This window comes from Eriocheir sinensis, unplaced genomic scaffold (genome assembly GCF_024679095.1).
Source record: "Eriocheir sinensis breed Jianghai 21 unplaced genomic scaffold, ASM2467909v1 Scaffold791, whole genome shotgun sequence".
Classification (NCBI taxonomy): Eukaryota; Metazoa; Arthropoda; class Malacostraca; order Decapoda; family Varunidae; genus Eriocheir; species Eriocheir sinensis.
The window spans coordinates 110001-127792 of record NW_026112155.1 but is presented as its reverse complement, the minus strand read 5'-3'; the positions used below and the strand labels follow the sequence as shown (position 1 = coordinate 127792).

At 46.6% G+C, this 17792-nt stretch overlaps 1 protein-coding gene across 3 annotated transcripts; it reads right to left on the bottom strand.

The window, feature by feature from the left end:
• Nucleotides 1–92: 92 nt before the first annotated feature.
• LOC126994427 (zonadhesin-like) lies at nucleotides 93–17506 on the bottom strand. 3 transcript variants are annotated; one of them, XM_050853746.1, is made up of 6 exons: nucleotides 17365–17506; nucleotides 10364–10757; nucleotides 9580–9795; nucleotides 7608–7682; nucleotides 2032–2754; nucleotides 93–508 (listed from the first exon to the last, which is right to left on the bottom strand). In XM_050853746.1, the coding sequence occupies exons 2-6, from the start codon at nucleotides 10721–10723 to the stop codon at nucleotides 374–376; spliced, it is 1509 nt and encodes a 502-aa protein (XP_050709703.1). In that variant the 5' UTR covers nucleotides 10724–10757; nucleotides 17365–17506; the 3' UTR covers nucleotides 93–373. The 3 variants fall into 3 exon arrangements, with proteins under 3 accessions (XP_050709703.1, XP_050709702.1, XP_050709704.1); XM_050853745.1 differs by lacking the exon at nucleotides 17365–17506 and adding an exon at nucleotides 13309–14880; XM_050853747.1 differs by lacking the exon at nucleotides 17365–17506 and adding an exon at nucleotides 13309–14880 and having other exon boundaries at nucleotides 366–2754.
• Between the last annotated feature and the right edge of the window lie 286 nt (nucleotides 17507–17792).

Genomic DNA, 17792 nt, shown 5'->3' with positions numbered 1-17792 from the left:
TCGGGTGTCTGACACACACACACACACACACACACACACACACACACACACACCACGAGAGCCTCAACAGGGCGGTACGCGGCGCGGTTCGAGCGGTGGGAAACGAGAATCAACAATGACTTTCAAGAACTTTATTAGGACGAAATTATTTACAATTTACAACACTGACGCCACAACAGGTATCGCAGTGTGTGTGGAGGGGGCCCCCCCGGTTTAAGTTTAACAACTAGTTGGGAATACACTCACCTCAATACACCCTTGTTTCCTTCCTCCTCCTTCACCCAACTTGTCGAGAATGTCCCAACAGCTTTTACACTGTGAGATAAAACTATAATCCTACAATCCCCACACCACACACCGCTCAGCCGCCTCCTCACCACAGCCATCGTTCTGTTCTTTCCTCGTCATTCGTCTGCCGGGCAATCCGTGCAATCCCTGGGCCGAGCGGTCGGTAGAGTCGGAATGGTATTTGTGGTAGCTGCTGTGGTTGTTGCGGCGGTGGTTGTGGCTGCAGGTCGTGGGAGAGACGCATCACACCGGGAAATAAATGTGTGGCTTAGTTGTTTACTCTGGACCAGTCTATTTTTAGTTTATTTTCTTGTGGCATGTTTGCTCACTGTGTGGAGTTCTCAGCTGTGCATGGTTTTATATCATGTTTCAGTGTGCCGTTGTTCAGGCGGTCAGCAAAGCGATCAACATAGCGGTATTAAATGAGTGATAAAATATCACAATAAGTACTACTGTAGACTGTACTCTCAAACATTTCGGGGCTTACTCACACATATTTAGTAAGGCTTTCGTAGATGTTGTGGTGTAATTATTTCCATGGGTCGAGTTATGAGCCTCGTGATAGTTTGACAAGGATTCTGCACCATGAATGTGAAAGACATTTGTGAAAACCCAACTAATCGCCTTTGTGATCTTTGGAAATATTTGTTGTGAGAGCCGAAGATGTCTGAGAATACGAGGCTGTGTGCGAAGCGGAGACTAGACTGGGATGGCAGCAAGGCGAGGCAGAAACAACTTGTGTGCTGGGTGAAAGAAGCAATCAGTGTGCGTGTGAACATACAACAATAAACATTCAAAGTAAATACTGTCTATTACACACACACACACACACACACACACACACACACACACACACACACACACACACATGGTCAGTCAGGGGAGACGCCAAGTGAACAATCATTTGGAAGATTTATGGGGCTTAGATAACAACCACCGAGCTCTTATTTTGAAACAGGAAGATCTGGGGGAAAGTGGAGGTACGTCATTTCCTACTCATTATTATCTAGCAAAATCTTTCTCGCAATCCTAATTACTGATTACTTCATTAGTTCATTACTGATCGACTGGAACATGTCGGTAGGAAAGGGGGAGGGAGGGGAAAGCAGGTGGCACGGGGAAGTATCGAGATGGGGACCAAGGAGGGAGTGGAAGGGGCAAGGAAGGGTACTTCATAAAGAGAATGGTCTTGGTCTTGGTCTGGTGTATGTTGTATAACGTCATCACGACGCAATAAAGTGGCAAGAGTTTTTCACAAGAGAGGGAGGGACGGGCACTGGTCAGGGAAAGGGAGGGGAGGAAGCTGCTTTATCACATGTAACAAAAAAACAAAGTGACGGAGAAGTAACACCACGAATGAGGAAGGGATTGGGGAAAGGAGTGGACAGGTCAGGGGGAGGTGGCGGGAGGTTAACATCATCACGTCACGAAATAGTGAAGTGATGAGAAGGTATAACGAAGGAGAGGGACAAGGTGAAGAGTCAGGAAGGCAGGAAGGAGGGACGGGGGGAGGGGGGGGTGTCAGGGAGGAAGGGAGGGAGGGTGTTGAGGGGCAGGGGGAGGATAGTCACAACTGCGGGCACGTCAGCTTGGAGTAATACGTGTCAGGGGAGGAAAGGGAGGTGGGTATCAAGGGGTAAGGGAGGGTAGTCACTGCTGGGGCACGTCAGTTCGGAGTCACACGTAGTACGTGTAGAAGTTGCCGCGGGGTGGGGAGGCAGCGAGGGGGCGGCTCACGGGTACCTGTGCTGTGGCGGTCCGGGTGACGTAGTAGGGCACGGTGGTGGTGATGTAGCGGTCCACTGTGCTCACCACATAGGCCGGCACGGTGGTGGTGATGTAGTTGTTGATAGGGTGCGTGGTGGTGAGGTGGATCTCCGAGATGGCCGTGGTGGTGAGGTAGAGAGGCACAGTGGTCGTCTGCGTCACCACCACCTCACGAAGACTGGTGGTGGTGATGTACTCCGGCCGCGTCTCCGTCTGCGTGATAAGGACTTGGTTGTATTCGGTGTTGGTGATGTAAGCGGGGACTGGGTGCGTTTTGGTCACGTACACGTCTTGGAAGGAGGTGGTGGTGACGTGCGTGGTGATGGTGGTGTAGTCAACGGCGACGGTGGTGACGAAGGTGGTGGAGGTGACGTACTCGGTGTCGTAGTGGGTCTCCGTGATCAAGGTGGGGATGTGGGAGGTCTCCGTGAAGGTGGTGTAGAAGGTGGTGTACACGGGGACCTGCACCGTATCCGTGTCTGTGAAGTACTCGGTGCGATACTTGGTGTGGTAGACGGTGGTGAAGATGGTGCTGTACACGGGTACCTCCACCAGGGACGTGTCGGTCTGGTAGTCGGTGAGGTACTGCGTCTCCGTGAAGGTGGTGTACGCGGGCACGTTCTGGAACTCGGTCTCAGTGATGTACTGTGTCCGGTACACCGTCTCGTACTGCGTGTTGTAGACGGACAGCGGCGTCGTCTGGGGGTGCGAAGAGGAAATTCGGTGAAGGGCTTTACTGAACACACACACACACACACACACACACACACACACACACACACAGCTGGCTCACAACCGAGAAGTCCCATGTTCGATTCCTGGGCAGAGTGAAGAAGGGCGGGCAGTCTCCTTACACCCGTGCCCCTATACTCACCCAGCAGTGAATGGGCACAGGGTGTAAGTCGGAGGTTGTGTTAAGACTCCCGTGTGTGTGTGTGTGTGTGTGTGTGTGTGTGTGTGTGTGTGTGTGTGTGTGTGTGTGTGTTTGTTTGTTTGTTTGTTTGTTTGTGTGTGTGTGTGTGTGTGTGTGTGTGTGTGTGTGTGTGTGTGTGTGTGTGTGTGTGTGTGTGTGTGTGTGTGTGTTTGTTTGTTTGTTTGTTTGTTTTGTGTGTGTGTGTGTGTGTGTGTGTGTGTGTGTGTGTGTGTGTGTGTGTGTGTGTGTGTGTGTGTGTGTGTGTGTGTGTGTGTGTGTGTGTGTGTGTTTGTTTGTTTGTTTGTTTGTTTGTTTGTGTGTGTGTGTGTGTGTGTGTGTGTGTGTGTGTGTGTGTGTGTGTGTGTGTGTGTGTGTGTGTGTGTGTGTGTGTGTTTGTTTGTTTGTTTGTGTGTGTGTGTGTGTGTGTGTGTGTGTGTGTGTGTGTGTGTGTGTGTGTGTGTGTTTGTTTGTTTGTTTGTTTGTTTGTGTGTGTGTGTGTGTGTGTGTGTGTGTGTGTGTGTGTGTGTGTGTGTGTGTGCGCGCGCACGCAATAGGGTGCTCCGTAGTGGTGTAGCAAAGATCCCGGGTTCGATTACCGGAAGGAGTGGAGGTGGATGGGGAGTCTCTTTGCACCTGTGCCCCTTGGCTTAAGACCTGTTCCCCTGACCGCACCCAGCAGTGAGCGGGCGCCGCGGGTATCAGGCCGGGTTGTGTCCTGCCCCCGGGGTGGCCAGGTAATCTGACACAGCCAATGTGAAAACCAAAGACTTCAGACCCGAGACACATGAACTTGTAGCCCATCAGTCCAAAAAGATTCTTACAACAAAGTGAATTATACACATCACTGACTAGATGTGACGATAGGGTGATAGCAGTGAACAACAGACTTGCTGAGCACTGCGAGCGCAATGGGTGGCTGTTCGTCGACAATTGGGACCATTTCTTTGGCAATGACGCCCTCTACGCCCGTGACGGGATACACTTGACGTTCAAGGGTGTTGAGGCTCTCTCAGACTCCCTTGAGCGAGCACTTGGTACCCTGAGGGATTTTTTTGTATAGGCGAGGGGGGGAGGAGTAATGGGAGCAATGGGAGAGGACATCTAGCTCATAATATAACCAGGCAGCTTAGAAGTAATTCTAGGGGAGTAACAGAGGACGGGCTAAGAATCTTCTATACTAACAGCAGGAGCCTGAGAAAAAAGATAGATTTACTAAGGGGTGAAGCTTGTTCAGAAAATTTTGACATAATAGCGATCACTGAGACATGAATAGACACTGCCAATAGAAATTTTAGATCGGAATTTGAAATAACGGGTTATCAGATGTTTCACCAAGACAGAAGGGGCAGAAAGGGAGGTGGAGTTGCGCTATAAGTTAAAGACTCACTTAAATGTTTAGTTAACAATTCAGTCAAAACTAACATGGATTCAGAATCAGTTTGGGTGGACGTTTACAAAGGGAAAGAAAAACTAACTCTAGGAGTTATATACAGGCCACCCAACCTTAACAGGCAGGACACGAGTATATTATTACAGGAGATTGGCAGGGCGAGTAGGAGTAGAAATGTCTGCGTAATGGGGGACTTTAATTATAGGAATATAGACTAGGAAGACCTAGTGGGTGACCTGGAAGCCGAGGATTTTCTTGAAGTTATACAAGATAATTTCCTTAAGCAGAGGAGATAACATATTAGACTTAGTCCTAACTAATAATGGGAACTTGCTACGTGAGTTGGAGGTGGGCGGAGAGTTAGGAAATAGTGACCACAGAACGGATCGTTTTATCTTGAACTGGGCGGTAACCCGCGAACCAAACACAGTGTTAGTGCCTAAATTTTAGAAGAGCAAATTACGAGGGGCTTCGAAGACATCCTGAAGGGGTAAACTGGGATAATTTAGGGATTCATGAGGGCCAGAACTGCGGATTGGAGAGCCAGGAGAACCAGGTAGAAATGTCTTACAATAATTTAGTTAGAGTAATAGTAGAGGGGCAAAGACAGCATATACCACAGCGAACACTTAAAAAAGAAAACAATGACCCTAAGTGGATGACTCGTGGACTAAAACACGAGATAGGGTTAAAGAAGGGAGTTTATCAGAAAGTAAAGAATGGTGAAACACATCTCAGGGGCCGGTACGTCGAACTATCTAGATTAGTTAAGAAAAACACCAGGATAGCAAAAAGGAACTATGAGATCAAAGTAGCAAATAAGGCGAAAAGTAATCCTAAGGGCTTCTTTCAGATGTACAAAACAAAAACACGGGGGAAAATTGGACCGTGATAACAAACACAGGGGAGCTAGTAGAAAATTATGAAAATATGAGCACATTGTTGAACGACTACTTCCTTTCAGTATTCACACAAGAGGATCGAACGACTATTCCGGAAAGGGTTCAGGTGTACGAGGGTGGGGATGGCGATAAATTGAGGGATATAATCATTAACAGGCAAGTAGTTCAGGATGAGATAGATAAGCTTAAGAAGAACAAGTCGCCAGGTCCTGACGGGATATTTCCGAGGGTATTAAAGGGATTAGGTGATGTACTCAGTGACCCACTAACCGACATCTTTAACATGTCGGTAAATACTGGTTATATGCCCAGCCTATGGAAAGTAGCTAATGTGACGCCGATTTTCAAAAAGGGGGACAGGTCAGCTGCTTCAAACTATCGCCCAATTAGCTTAACATCAGTTATAGGCAAGATGCTGGAGTCCATAATAGCCAGGAACATTCGGGAGCATCTAGAGAAACATAGCTTAATTCACGACTCGCAGGATGGGTTCACGAAAGGTAGGTCATGCCTCACCAATCTCTTGTCCTTCTACAATAAAGTATTTGAGGCTGTAGACAGAGATGAAAATTATGATGTAACCTATCTTGATTTTAGTAAAGCGTTTGACAAAGTTCCTCACCAACGACTGTTGCTTAAATTACAGGCTCACGGAGTAGAGGGTAAAGTTTTGAACTGGGTCAAGGCGTGGCTTAGCAATAGGAAGCAAAGAGTGCAAATCAATGGTAAAAGATCTGACTGGGGATGTGTTACGAGTGAGGTCTCACAAGGTTCGGTATTAGGTCTACTTTTGTTTATTATTTATATCAGTGACTTAGATACAGGAATTAGTAGTGATGTCAGTAAGTTTGCATATGATACCAAGATCGGTAGAGTAACTGAGTCGGATCAGGACGCTAGTATTCTCCAGGGTGAACTAAACAGATTGTATGACTGGGCGGATAAATGGCAGATGGAGTTCAATGTAGGGAAGTGCAGTATTCTGAGAGTAGATAGGAACAACCCCTCACATAACTATTGCTTAAATAACACTCTCATAAGCAGGTCTGGGTGCGAGAGGGATTTAGGGGTCTTAGTGAGCTCTGGTCTCCGTCCAAGGGCACAATGCATTCAAGCTAGAAATCGAGCAAATAGGGTACTGGGATTTATTTCAAGGAGCGTAAGCAACAGAAGCGCCGAAGTCTTCCTCAAACTATATTTAGCATTAGTTAGACCTCATCTTGACTATGCGGTTCAGTTCTGGTCACCTTACTATAGAATGGATATCAAAATGTTAGAATCGGTGCAGAGGAGGATGACTAAGATGATTCAGGGGTTGAGAAACTTGCCATACGAGGAAAGACTCAAACAGTTAAACTTGCATTCTCTAGAAAGGCGAAGGGTGCGTGGAGATATGATCGAGGTTTATAAATGGATGAAGGGCTTTAATAAGAGAAACATTCATAAGGTTTTGTTGGTAAGAGAACCGGGTAGGACACGAAGTAATGGGTTTAAACTGGATAAATTCAGATTCAACAGGGACATAGGCAAAAGTTGGTTTACAAACAGGGTGGTGGATGAGTGGAATAGGCTTAGCAGTCACGTGGTGAGTGTCAATACAATTGTCACATTCAAAAATAGATTAGATACAGGGGAGCTACACGGGAGCTTAGGTTCAGAGGAGCTGCCTTCTACAGGCCTGCCGGCCACTTGCAGACTTCTATGTTCTTATGTTCTTATGTTCTAAAGATTGTACACATAAAATAATCAAATAAATAAATAAATAGATAAATAAATAGATTAAAAAAGCTAGCTCCTACATTGCCAGAGGGAGTTTTTAAAACTTTCTAACAACTTTTAGCTGCACAACGGTTTGCTGCTTTCCACAAGTCACTCATGTTGACTCGAGGGAAGCTGCCGACGACCGCTGCCGACACAACATAACGAATGGGAGGATTTCCAAACTCCGTGTGGGTGGCGGCCAGCACCGTGCCGGCCGGCGCATCGGCGTGAAGGAGGCGGACATACATTACCTCCCATTTGCTTCTTTTAAAGCGCTGGGAGGCCATGCTTTTGTTTACCCGTAAACTTATCTATCTACCTACTTTTATCTATCTATTTTTTACTTATCGATCTACCTATTTACATATCAATCTGTCTATCTATCTATCTATCTATCAATTTGTGTATCTGTCTATCTATCTATCTGTCTATCTATCTATCAGTATATCCATCTATCTTTCTATCCATCTCTCTATCTATCTATCTATGCTATATCATTATGAACCCTCCAGTGCTTTCTTTCTTTGGTGCCCCTCCTCCCCCCTACAACCCCCGCCGCCCCCCTCACCGCGTCACGGGTACTCACCTGGGTGATGTACTGCGTGCTGTAGTGCGTCACGTAGCTCACCGACGTGTCCGTCACGGTTTTGGTCAACTCAATCTGCAAAGGTAAAGTTACTCGTCAGCCGCATACGAAAGACCAAGTGTTATTTTGAAGAATGGTGCATCTTTCTTTTGTTCGTATGTGTGGGATGGGGGGGGAACTTGGGGACGGTAAACTGTGATAACCCGAACGTCACACTAGCCCAGTGTCCCGGGGTAATGGGTTCTTACTCACCACAGGTTCAGGGGCTATTGCGCGGGAGATAGCACCGAGGCCACGGGCAGCTACAGCGTACCTATTGCTCCCATTATAGTACTGCATAGTGGTTTCCTCTCCACCCTCGTGCTGGTGCAGCGTGGTGATGCAAGCCGCGCGAGCCTCACCACCTGTCGCCGCCCGCGGGGGTGTGGCTGAGTGAGTGTTCTGCACTGTCGATCACGTCTGCTTTTGCAGCCTGCACACTCACGCTTTCATTGGCCCGTATAAAAAAATACGGCAGGAGGAGGGTGGGAATGCGGCGGAGAGAAATAAACAATTATGTTGTTCCCCGTCATTGGCGGAAATTGTGGCTCTCTCGATGGTGGGCGAGATAAATCCTGCGGAACGAAGGACCAAAAACGCGCTATAAAGATAATTATGTTCATCGGACAAGAGGACAAAGTGACGGATTGTAACACGAAGAGCAGATGAGATAATGACATGTATCTTTAATGAAGAGAAAAAAGATAAGGAGGAGGAGGAGGAGGAGAAAGGAGATGAGATGAGCAAGAAGAGAAAACAAAAGGAAAGGGAAAGCACGCCACGTAAAACACATCCGTCACTCTCTCCTTCACTTTTTTCACCACCGCATCTCAGTGGATGCTCCTCTTCGTGACCGATGCGTCGCCTCCCCATGCCGCCTCCCTGGTGACTCCTGTGGTCGTGACATGCTACAACGAGAGGAATTGCTAGACGAGAGAAAGGACATCGCGTTTCTCTCTTTCTCTATCTGTCTCTGTGTTGTTCTTTTCATTTGCAAACTAATCTCTCTGACTGTTGATCTTTTATTTGTACTCTGCATGCAGAGGACAGTAAGTGGTGATCTTCCCACATCCACATCAGCCCGTATGCTCAGACGCTTCCGGCTCTTACGACAACTCTTTCCAAAGGCCGAAAACGAAATAAATCGCGTTCTTATGTTTTTTTTTTCACGTTCATGGTGCAGAACCCTCGTCAGACTAACATTAGGATTACAAACATTCCCACGGAAATACTCACAACCCCTAAGAAACCTTACAAAATGTGGATGTGTAACCCTCGACATGTTTGAGAATATGGGCACAGCTCCTGAGGGAACAGAGTCAACACACACAAACGCTTACACATGACCCTCCATGCCCCGCCCATCCGCCTGCCCTGACCCTGACCACCCGACCCTCGCTTTCTCACTGGCTTCAACAGCCTTCTCACCCTCGAATTAACTGTGTGTGTGTAGTTCGGTGTTCTTCCAACTTTTCTTCTGCGAGTGAGTTTTATCTGGAGCATCAACCTCAGCGACATACTTCCACCACAAAGAGCCCTCAGGTGTTTTCCGTCGTCACTTTGTTAGAGAAGGAAGTACCTCGCAAACCCAGCCACATAGACCTTAGTAACACTGACCTCCCCTGCCCTTCCTGCGACACCTGAGCCCTTCCCAACTGGTTGACGCTGTTGTTGTTGATGAGCTTTACGAAGAGCTGTCGTATATAGAGTCGGTTTCCTGTACAAGATCTGAATGATACATGTAGCTGTTTGGGGCTACTGGCGATGCATGCTGTCACCGATGAATCGCTTATTAGCCTCACGTATTGTTGCATTTAGTTTGGCATGTCTAATTGCTACTAGAACCACCACCACCACCACCACCACTAATAATAATAATAATAATAATAATAATAATAATAATAATAATAATAATGATAATAATGTTACTGACCTGGTCGTAGCTGGTGTGGGTGAGGGTGGCGGTGCTGAGTCGCGTAATGGTGTGCTGCGCCCCGAAGCCCCCCACGTTCCCCGCGAAAATCCCCGCGTTCCCCCCGAAGCCCCCCGCGTTCCCCCCGAAGCCTCCCGCGTGCCCCCCGTAGTCCCCCGCGTTTGCCCCGAAGCCTGGCCGCAGACCAAAGTCGTCCCCAACGTTCTGGTCAAACACCTGGTGAGCGGAAGAGAAGAAACAGTATATAGTAGTGGTAGTAGTAGTAGTAGCGGTAGTAGTAGTAGTAATAGTATATTGCATAAGTACTGTTTGTATCCTGCACGTCTTCATGTATGTTTCAGGTGACGTAGCAGTATAACATAAAATAATTAACTATTCCATTAGATTATAGATAAATTATGAGGTCAGTACGTTATTCCTGATAAAATACAATGCACTGCACAGAGTTTTAAATGCTACGTAGTACACACACACACACACACACACACACACACACACACACACACACACACACACACACACACACTATCGTAAGTTTTCTCTGATGATATATAAGTGAGTCACAATTCCAATATGCAAATAAAAAATAAATAAATAAATAAGTAAATAGAGTGTTCACATCATAACTCCTAGTCTTTTTTTTCTCTTCTTGCTTACGGGAGCCAAACATGCATACATACATACATACATACATACTTACATCTATTCAGAGAGACAGACAGACAGGCAAACAGGCAGACAGACAGACTGACAGAAAGACTAAATAAATCAACTGAGTGCTCACATCACCAAACTGGAGGTACTGATTGACGGGCAGACCCGCCGCCTCCCTCTTCTTCGGGTCCACCACCTTGATAGCTGGGCGCAGGGCCTTGATGACGGGCCGCGGGGACTTCACGGTAGGCTGCGGGGAGGTGACAATGGGCCGTAGGGACGTGACGATGGGCCGCGGGGACGTGATGATGGGTCGCGGGGATTTCAGGGCGGGCCGCGCGGACTTGATGGCCGGCCCCGGGGATTTGACGACGATCGGCACCGGGGAGATGGTGATGCCGGACACAGCGGAGGCACAGCATGACGCTGCCGCCGCCGCCAGCAGGAGCAGAGGCAGCAGCAGGCCACGCGGGAGTGTTGCGGACGGCATTTTACTGTTGTTGCCGGAGGAGGACAAGTTCGGTCTGAAAGAAATCAAATGAACTAGTTGGCAATCAGCTTCCCATTATCTGCTTCATATTGTCTGCTTTCCAGTCTCTGCTTCCCATTCATTCATTCAGCCGCACATTGTCAGGCTGCCGAGACTCACATTGCTTTAGCGTTCGACTTTGTCTCCGTGTCCAGAGAGCCTGTGAAGAGTACGAAGACTTTACCCGGAGCCAAATATTTTTTTTTCATTTTTAGGTGCTGGCCCTGACCACTAAGCCAGAGGACCTAGGTTCGAGTCCCACCGAAGGACGTTGACAATTTTCAATTATCGTCGAGTGGCAGATTACCCACATGCTGCCGAAATCTTCAATCAACCCTAACTTCAGCGACTTCGTTCAAGTGGAGCACTGGGGGGCAGCATGGCCAAGTCACACATCCCGGCAGCCACTCGGACACCACCTCCCCAACATCCAAGTTGCACTATTTCGTTACGAGTCAGACTGTATGGGAGAATTAACCGCAAGACTGACTGGCCGCCGTCTGCCTCGAATCAGTAGCCTTGGGCGGTCACACTACAATACCGACCATCAGGAAAAGAGAGAGGGAAGCTTGGCGTACACTTTCATTACTTTTATTTTTATCAATTTCTTTCCCTGCAGTGCTGAAGATACCGGTTGGTGGCGCTGCGGGGCCGTTTGAGGCGTGTTTGATGTGCGAGTCTCTAAGTGATTGAGAAACAGATAACGCACGACTTTACGAAAATAAGCCGGCGGAGTAAGTGAACGCAGGGAAGCCACAGAAACACCGGCCAGGCACTCATATAAACACTGCCACCGGGAAGAACTTGTATTATTAGGGAATGATTGCTGGTGCGTCTCGTCAAGGCTACGAGCGAGAACAGCTGCCGGGGAATGGTTAGGCAACACGAGCCCAATTATATCAATGAGGCACCGCGATGGATCCACCTGCCAACGCCGCGAGTCAGGCTTCAGGCTCGGAAGACACTGACAGGAAGCGTGAAAGGGCTATTACACTGGGCAAATTTTCCGTGGATCTTCAGTCAAACCACGATTTCCGCTGGCGTGGTTCTCATATTCCCGTGGTTTTCTGACGTGTCCACGATCTTCCAAAGCTACGGTAGATTTCACCGAAGGACGACGGTATTACTCACCATCATCATCAGCAGCAGCAATAACAAGAAACATATGTGAACCACGCCAGCGGAAATCGTGGTTTGACTGAAGATCCACGGAAAGTTTGCCCAGTGTAATAGCCCCTTAAGTTAGTATAGTCGCCGCCAAGCATACCGAAAATTTTAAACAGCCTCCTTTTTAGTCCTTCCTGTATATGTTTATCATTTATTTATTTATTTCACGCATCTCTATTATACTAAAAGACAAATAAATAAATTCCTCACACATATAAATTCAAACATCCTTCTTTCCGACCTTTCTTTACATGTTTATCGCTTTTTCTTTTATTTCATGCATTTCTTTATCATAGTCACACTAAAAAAAAACTCCTTGCCGTCCTTCCCATCCATACCTATCCCTTTTTTTTTTTTTCAAGCATTACTTCATTATCATCAAAATCAAATAGCCTCCTTGCCGTCCTTCCCATACATGCCTACCACACTTTTTTTTTTTTGGAATTTCACGCATTCCTTAATAATTATCAGTAATATCGAGACCGCACCCTTAGCTACGGATCCACGGGACTGGATTCGAACCCGGCCAGGCCAGTTATCGCACAGTCCACCCAGCTGTTTATCGTTCCTTTCGAGCTGGCCGATGAGGAGCCCTGAGAACTCTGCTACCTCGGAGGTCACACCTGATCTGTCGCAGTGTCCCGGGGTAATTATTCACGTAAAGGTAAGAAACACAGAGCTGAGCGCCGACGCAATGCACACTTTAGCATATGCCCCCACACTTTGCTTTTGTCTTTTTGTGCGTATTAATTTTCACCATTAAGCTAAAGCCTGTGCTCTGCTTCCTGTAAACTTGCAACGACAATGGATGTACTTGAACACTCGGTTTATAGTTATTTTCTATATTTACAGTTTCCCCGTTCCAGTTTTAAAAGGTTTTCATACTCAACGCACACGTATGAACAAATTTGGAGAAACTCTGCCACCCTGCATGACCCCTTGCATTACTGGGAGACTTTCACTCGTCTAATGAAACTTTATGGCGTGTGTGTTTGTGTGTTTGTCTGTCTGTGTGTGTGTGTGTGTGTGTGTGTGTGTGTGTGTGTGTGTGTGTGTGTGTGTGTGTGTGTGTGTGTGTGTGTGTGTGTGTGTGTGTGTGTGTGTGTGTGTGTGTGTGTGCTAAACTTTCCCCTGAGTCAATACACACATGCAGAATGGAGACAGTGTTGACGTTAGGCAATCACATTCATGCATACAATTACGTGAGCCAAGCAGTCCAAAACAAAGACAAACACGAAATTCGCTTCCAGAAGGTGTGCGTGTGAAGGCCCGGCGGGGGTGACTGAAGGCAGGTAACGTCTGGTGCGCGGCGTGACGAGAAAATGGGATAAAAGGTAACAGTAATAACTTCAGACAGAGGTAAAGGTCTTGGGTCTCACCTGCTGTGGTAAGGTCTGGCAAGGTAGGCGACTCTCTCTACGACAACAACAACAACAACAACAACAAAAACAACAACTAAAAACAAAACAAAAACAACCAAACCCAATAACACAAAGCAATGATTACCACCACCACCAACAACAACAGCAACAAGAAAAAGCGAAGCAATCACAGGAACTGACGCATTTATCAAAACGACAACAGACACACACACACAAAAACCCGCAAACACAATGTACTGTAATATATATCAAAAGAGGAAGGAAACCGAGAAAAAAAAGCGTAGACAGTAATCACAGTAAGAAAAGTGGCGAAGAATGAGCGAAGCACAATGATCAACAGACAAAAGAAAGGCTGGTGATAATAAGACGGGGAAAGTACGATTTCGTTTTTTATGCTACAACAGATGTGCAGCGGCCGGGCCAGAGAGGAGGAGGAGGAGGAGCGGAAGGAAGATTTGGGTAACGCCACGCGATGAACACCAAGTCACGGGCGTGGATTAGATCAGAGCAGATAAGTCACCCTTCACGATTACCATGAGCGTCAGTGTTGGAGAATGAATTAATCAACTCTAAATTAAGATGCCACGTTAAAACTCATGTGAACAGCACGCCTCAGCATGGAAAGCACATTACGTGGATTAGATCAGAACAGACAAGTCACCCCTCACGATTACTATGTTCGTTACTGTTGGACGATGAAGCAGAAATCTTGAAGATGTAACGTTAAAACTCATATGAACGGCTCTGCATGGTACACCAACACTGGGCGACAGGGTGAGTAAGCAAATAGCCTACTTCCACTGGGTGACAAACCTCGACACTAGGATAACACCACGTGACAGGCAGGAGGGGCGGAGGCGCTTACCAACACCGACGGAGAAGTGAGAGAGCCAGCAATGACAACCTATAAAAGAGAAGTCACAAGCCTGAGCGATGGCACACCGCAACACACTCAGCGTGAGACAAAAAAGGTAATTAGGAAGGAGGAGACCGGAACACCACAGGAACACTCTCAAAATCCGTGCGCAGTGTAGAAATCAACTAAATCGAAGAGGAACTGAAGCAAACAACAAATAGCACAAACAGCACGTGAATAAGTATCGCACACTAGATAAAAGAAGGAAAAGCACAGTGACAGGCAACCGGAGCACGACAGAAACACCCTCAAAGTCTGTGTTCAGCGTAGAGATCAACGCAGACCGAACAGGTAATGAAACAAATCACAAACAGCACGTGGACGAGAATCGCACACCAGAATATCTCTCGCAGCGAAGTACAAAACAAGGAGGAGCACAAAGCAAAACGAACAGAGACAGCTGAGCATCAATACCCGGGGAGAGGAAACACAAAGGGCCGATCAAGGGCTGCGAGGACGCCTTCAAGGAGACTCCGAGAACCACGAGAGGCGCCGGCTGACTGAAGGAGGGGAAAGAAAGGCGCCCCTCGACACCTCACACCTGCCTCCTTTCACCTACACTCCAATCCCCCACCTCGCAGCACCCCCTCACCCCTCTCGCATTCACTGGACTCTTTGCCCTGTCCATCTTAAAATCTGCCTTCCTTCTTACATTCTAAAGATGAGTACGAGTTTTTTTGTTTTTTTTTTGGTGGGGGGGGGAAGGGGGAGTGTTTCTTCATTCCTTCCCGCCTCTTCTTCAAAACACCTCTCCCTCTCCTCCTTCGTGCATTCCATCCTTATACTCATACGTTCACAAATCTTTCAGTCTTCGCGGGAGTATTTCAGTTAGGCCCGTGATTTGCCTCCTAAGATGTAAAATGAATCAATACAGCCACATCTTAGACCCCGAAAAGTAAGTTGCCTCGTATGTTTCACACCCTCGCCCTCCCACTCCTTTCGCTTTTGTTCCTCTAAGTATAAAACTGTCTCGTATTCTCCACACTCGCCCTTCCATTACTTTCCCTTCTGTTCCTCAAAGTATAAAGCTCCACACTCATGTATTTCCACTTCTTTCTTTCTGTTCCTCCGAGTGTAGAGTTGGCTTGCATTCTTCACACCCTTGCTCGCTCTCCCACTCTTTCCCTTCTGTTCCACACCCTCGCCCTCCCAGTCCTTTCGCTTTTGTTCCTCTAAGTATAAGGCTGTCTCGTATTCTCCACACTCGCCCTTCCATTACTTTCCCTTCTGTTCCTCAAAGTATAAAGCTCCACACTCATGTATTTCCACTTCTTTCTTTCTGTTCCTCCGAGTGTAGAGTTGTCTTGCATTCTTCACACCCTTGCTCGCTCTCCCACTCTTTCCCTTCTGTTCCACACCCTCGCCCTCCCACTCCTTTCGCTTTTGTTCCACTAAGTATAAAGCTGTCTCGTATTCTCCACACTCGCCCTTCCATTCCTTTCCGTTCTGTTCCTCAAAGTATAAAGCTCCACATCCTCGCCCTTCCACTTCTTTCCCTTCTTTTCCTCAAAGTATAATCCGTACATTCTCCTGTGAAACCACGCGCTTCCGAGTCAACAGCGGGTCGTCACGGCTCGCAGTGATGCGCACACAAAAGACTCATCATTAATATTTAGTTTCTCTGGTAACATGTGAAACTTATGACCATACACAAGAAGAGCACGTGAGCATTGCCGGGCCTTACGAGGTGGATAAGATATGTGGTGACTTGAAAAGCGATGCACTACTGAAAAATTAGGGAGAAATATCTTTGGTTCCAACTCTAAACCACGAAAAATTGACTGGCCATGAATGGGAAAAAGTCTCGGATTAGGCTTCTGTAGGAGTGTAAATATTTGAAAAGTGAAAATATGTGTATTTATAGCCCACGGCACACAACCCTCTCATCCCCCCGACACACACACACACACACACACACACACACATACACAATATAAGGAACTGGGCGTGTCATGTCAAGCGTACAATTGATTTCATGACAGCGAAAGTAGGAGTGGGTACCCAAGAATTGTAAGTCAGGGAAAACGGAGGTCCAGGGGAGAGATGGTCATTTGGCGAATAGAGTACACCATCTGATAGAGGTAGGCAACGTTGGGAAAGGCCATTTTCCTAAAGTGAAATAGATAGATAGAGGATGACGATCTTGATGATAATGATGATAATTATCAATATCACGATCATTACTATCACTATAATTATAACTACTCCTTTTATTTGTTATCATTATTAGATAATAATTATCATTATTATTATTATTATTATTATTTTTACTATTATTATTATTATTATTATTATTATTATTATTATTATTATTATTATTATTATTATCATTATTATATTTATTATATTTATTTTTATTATTGCCATTTTTTATTTTATTTATTATTATTATTTTTTTTTACATCTACGCCTATAGCACCGGTAGGCTTGCTTGTGGGGCCTGGATGGTAGTCGATCCCAGCCCGTATTGGCGCAGGCAGGTGTTTATAGTGGCGCCATCTTCTCTTGGCTTATGCTGCCCCCCGGAACTCGTTCTTGCTTCACTTGGACGGTTTCCTCTAGAGTCCGGGTTGATGGGTGGTCTTCAGGACAGCACGTGGGTAGTTTTAAGACACTCGGCGATGACTGAAAACTCCGAGGTGGTAGCGTGGAGATTCGAACCCGCGCCGTCCATCACGCGGTGAATGTGGGCCCAGAACGCTACCACTCAGCCACCGCCTACCCGGTGATATATATTGATATTGATAGACAGATAGATAGATAGATGGATAAATAAGCAGAGATAGAGAGAGAGAGAGAGAGAGAGAGAGAGTGGACATGACTTGGACTTCCCGTGTACATAAACTTTCTTTAGTCTTCGTAACTGCAAACCACACACACACACACACACACACACACACACACACACACACACACAAAAACACAAACACAAACTGCTATTACTACTACTCCTACCACTACTAAACCTCCTCTCATTTATTTTATTAACAACCAAATTTCGAACGGAGCACCACGGGAATCCTTAACCCTCCCATAAAATATACTCTAACCTGAATACTCTAAAATACACTCGAAAATATACTTTAGAATATACTCTAAGATACTACTAACCTACTATAAGATATGCCTATACTCACCTTTACCTTCTTGGGGCGGAGACTTCGGTGCATAGAGGTGGAAGGTGGTGGCGGCAGCGGATGGTCACTTTTTTTTTTTATTGATCAGTAGCTCATCCGTCCATCCGTCTCATTCCCGTCGCCCGCCCCAAAGTCCCGTCCATCGCCGCCCGTCAACTCATTCGTCATTTTATCCGTTCCCGCCCACCCGCCCTGCCACTTCGCTGTCCCAGGCATGTTAACCGAATCCACCTCCACTGAAACAGAAACAAAAATGGAATGAGTGAATAGATAACTAACTAAAGAAAGAAAATATGTCGAGCGCACCCCCTCTCTGATTCCATTACTTTTGCTACTTTTCAACCATCTCTCCTCTTCCTATTTTATTTCTTCCTCCTCCTCCTCCTCCTCCTCCTTCTCTAAAACAACAGAAACAAAAAGATAAATAG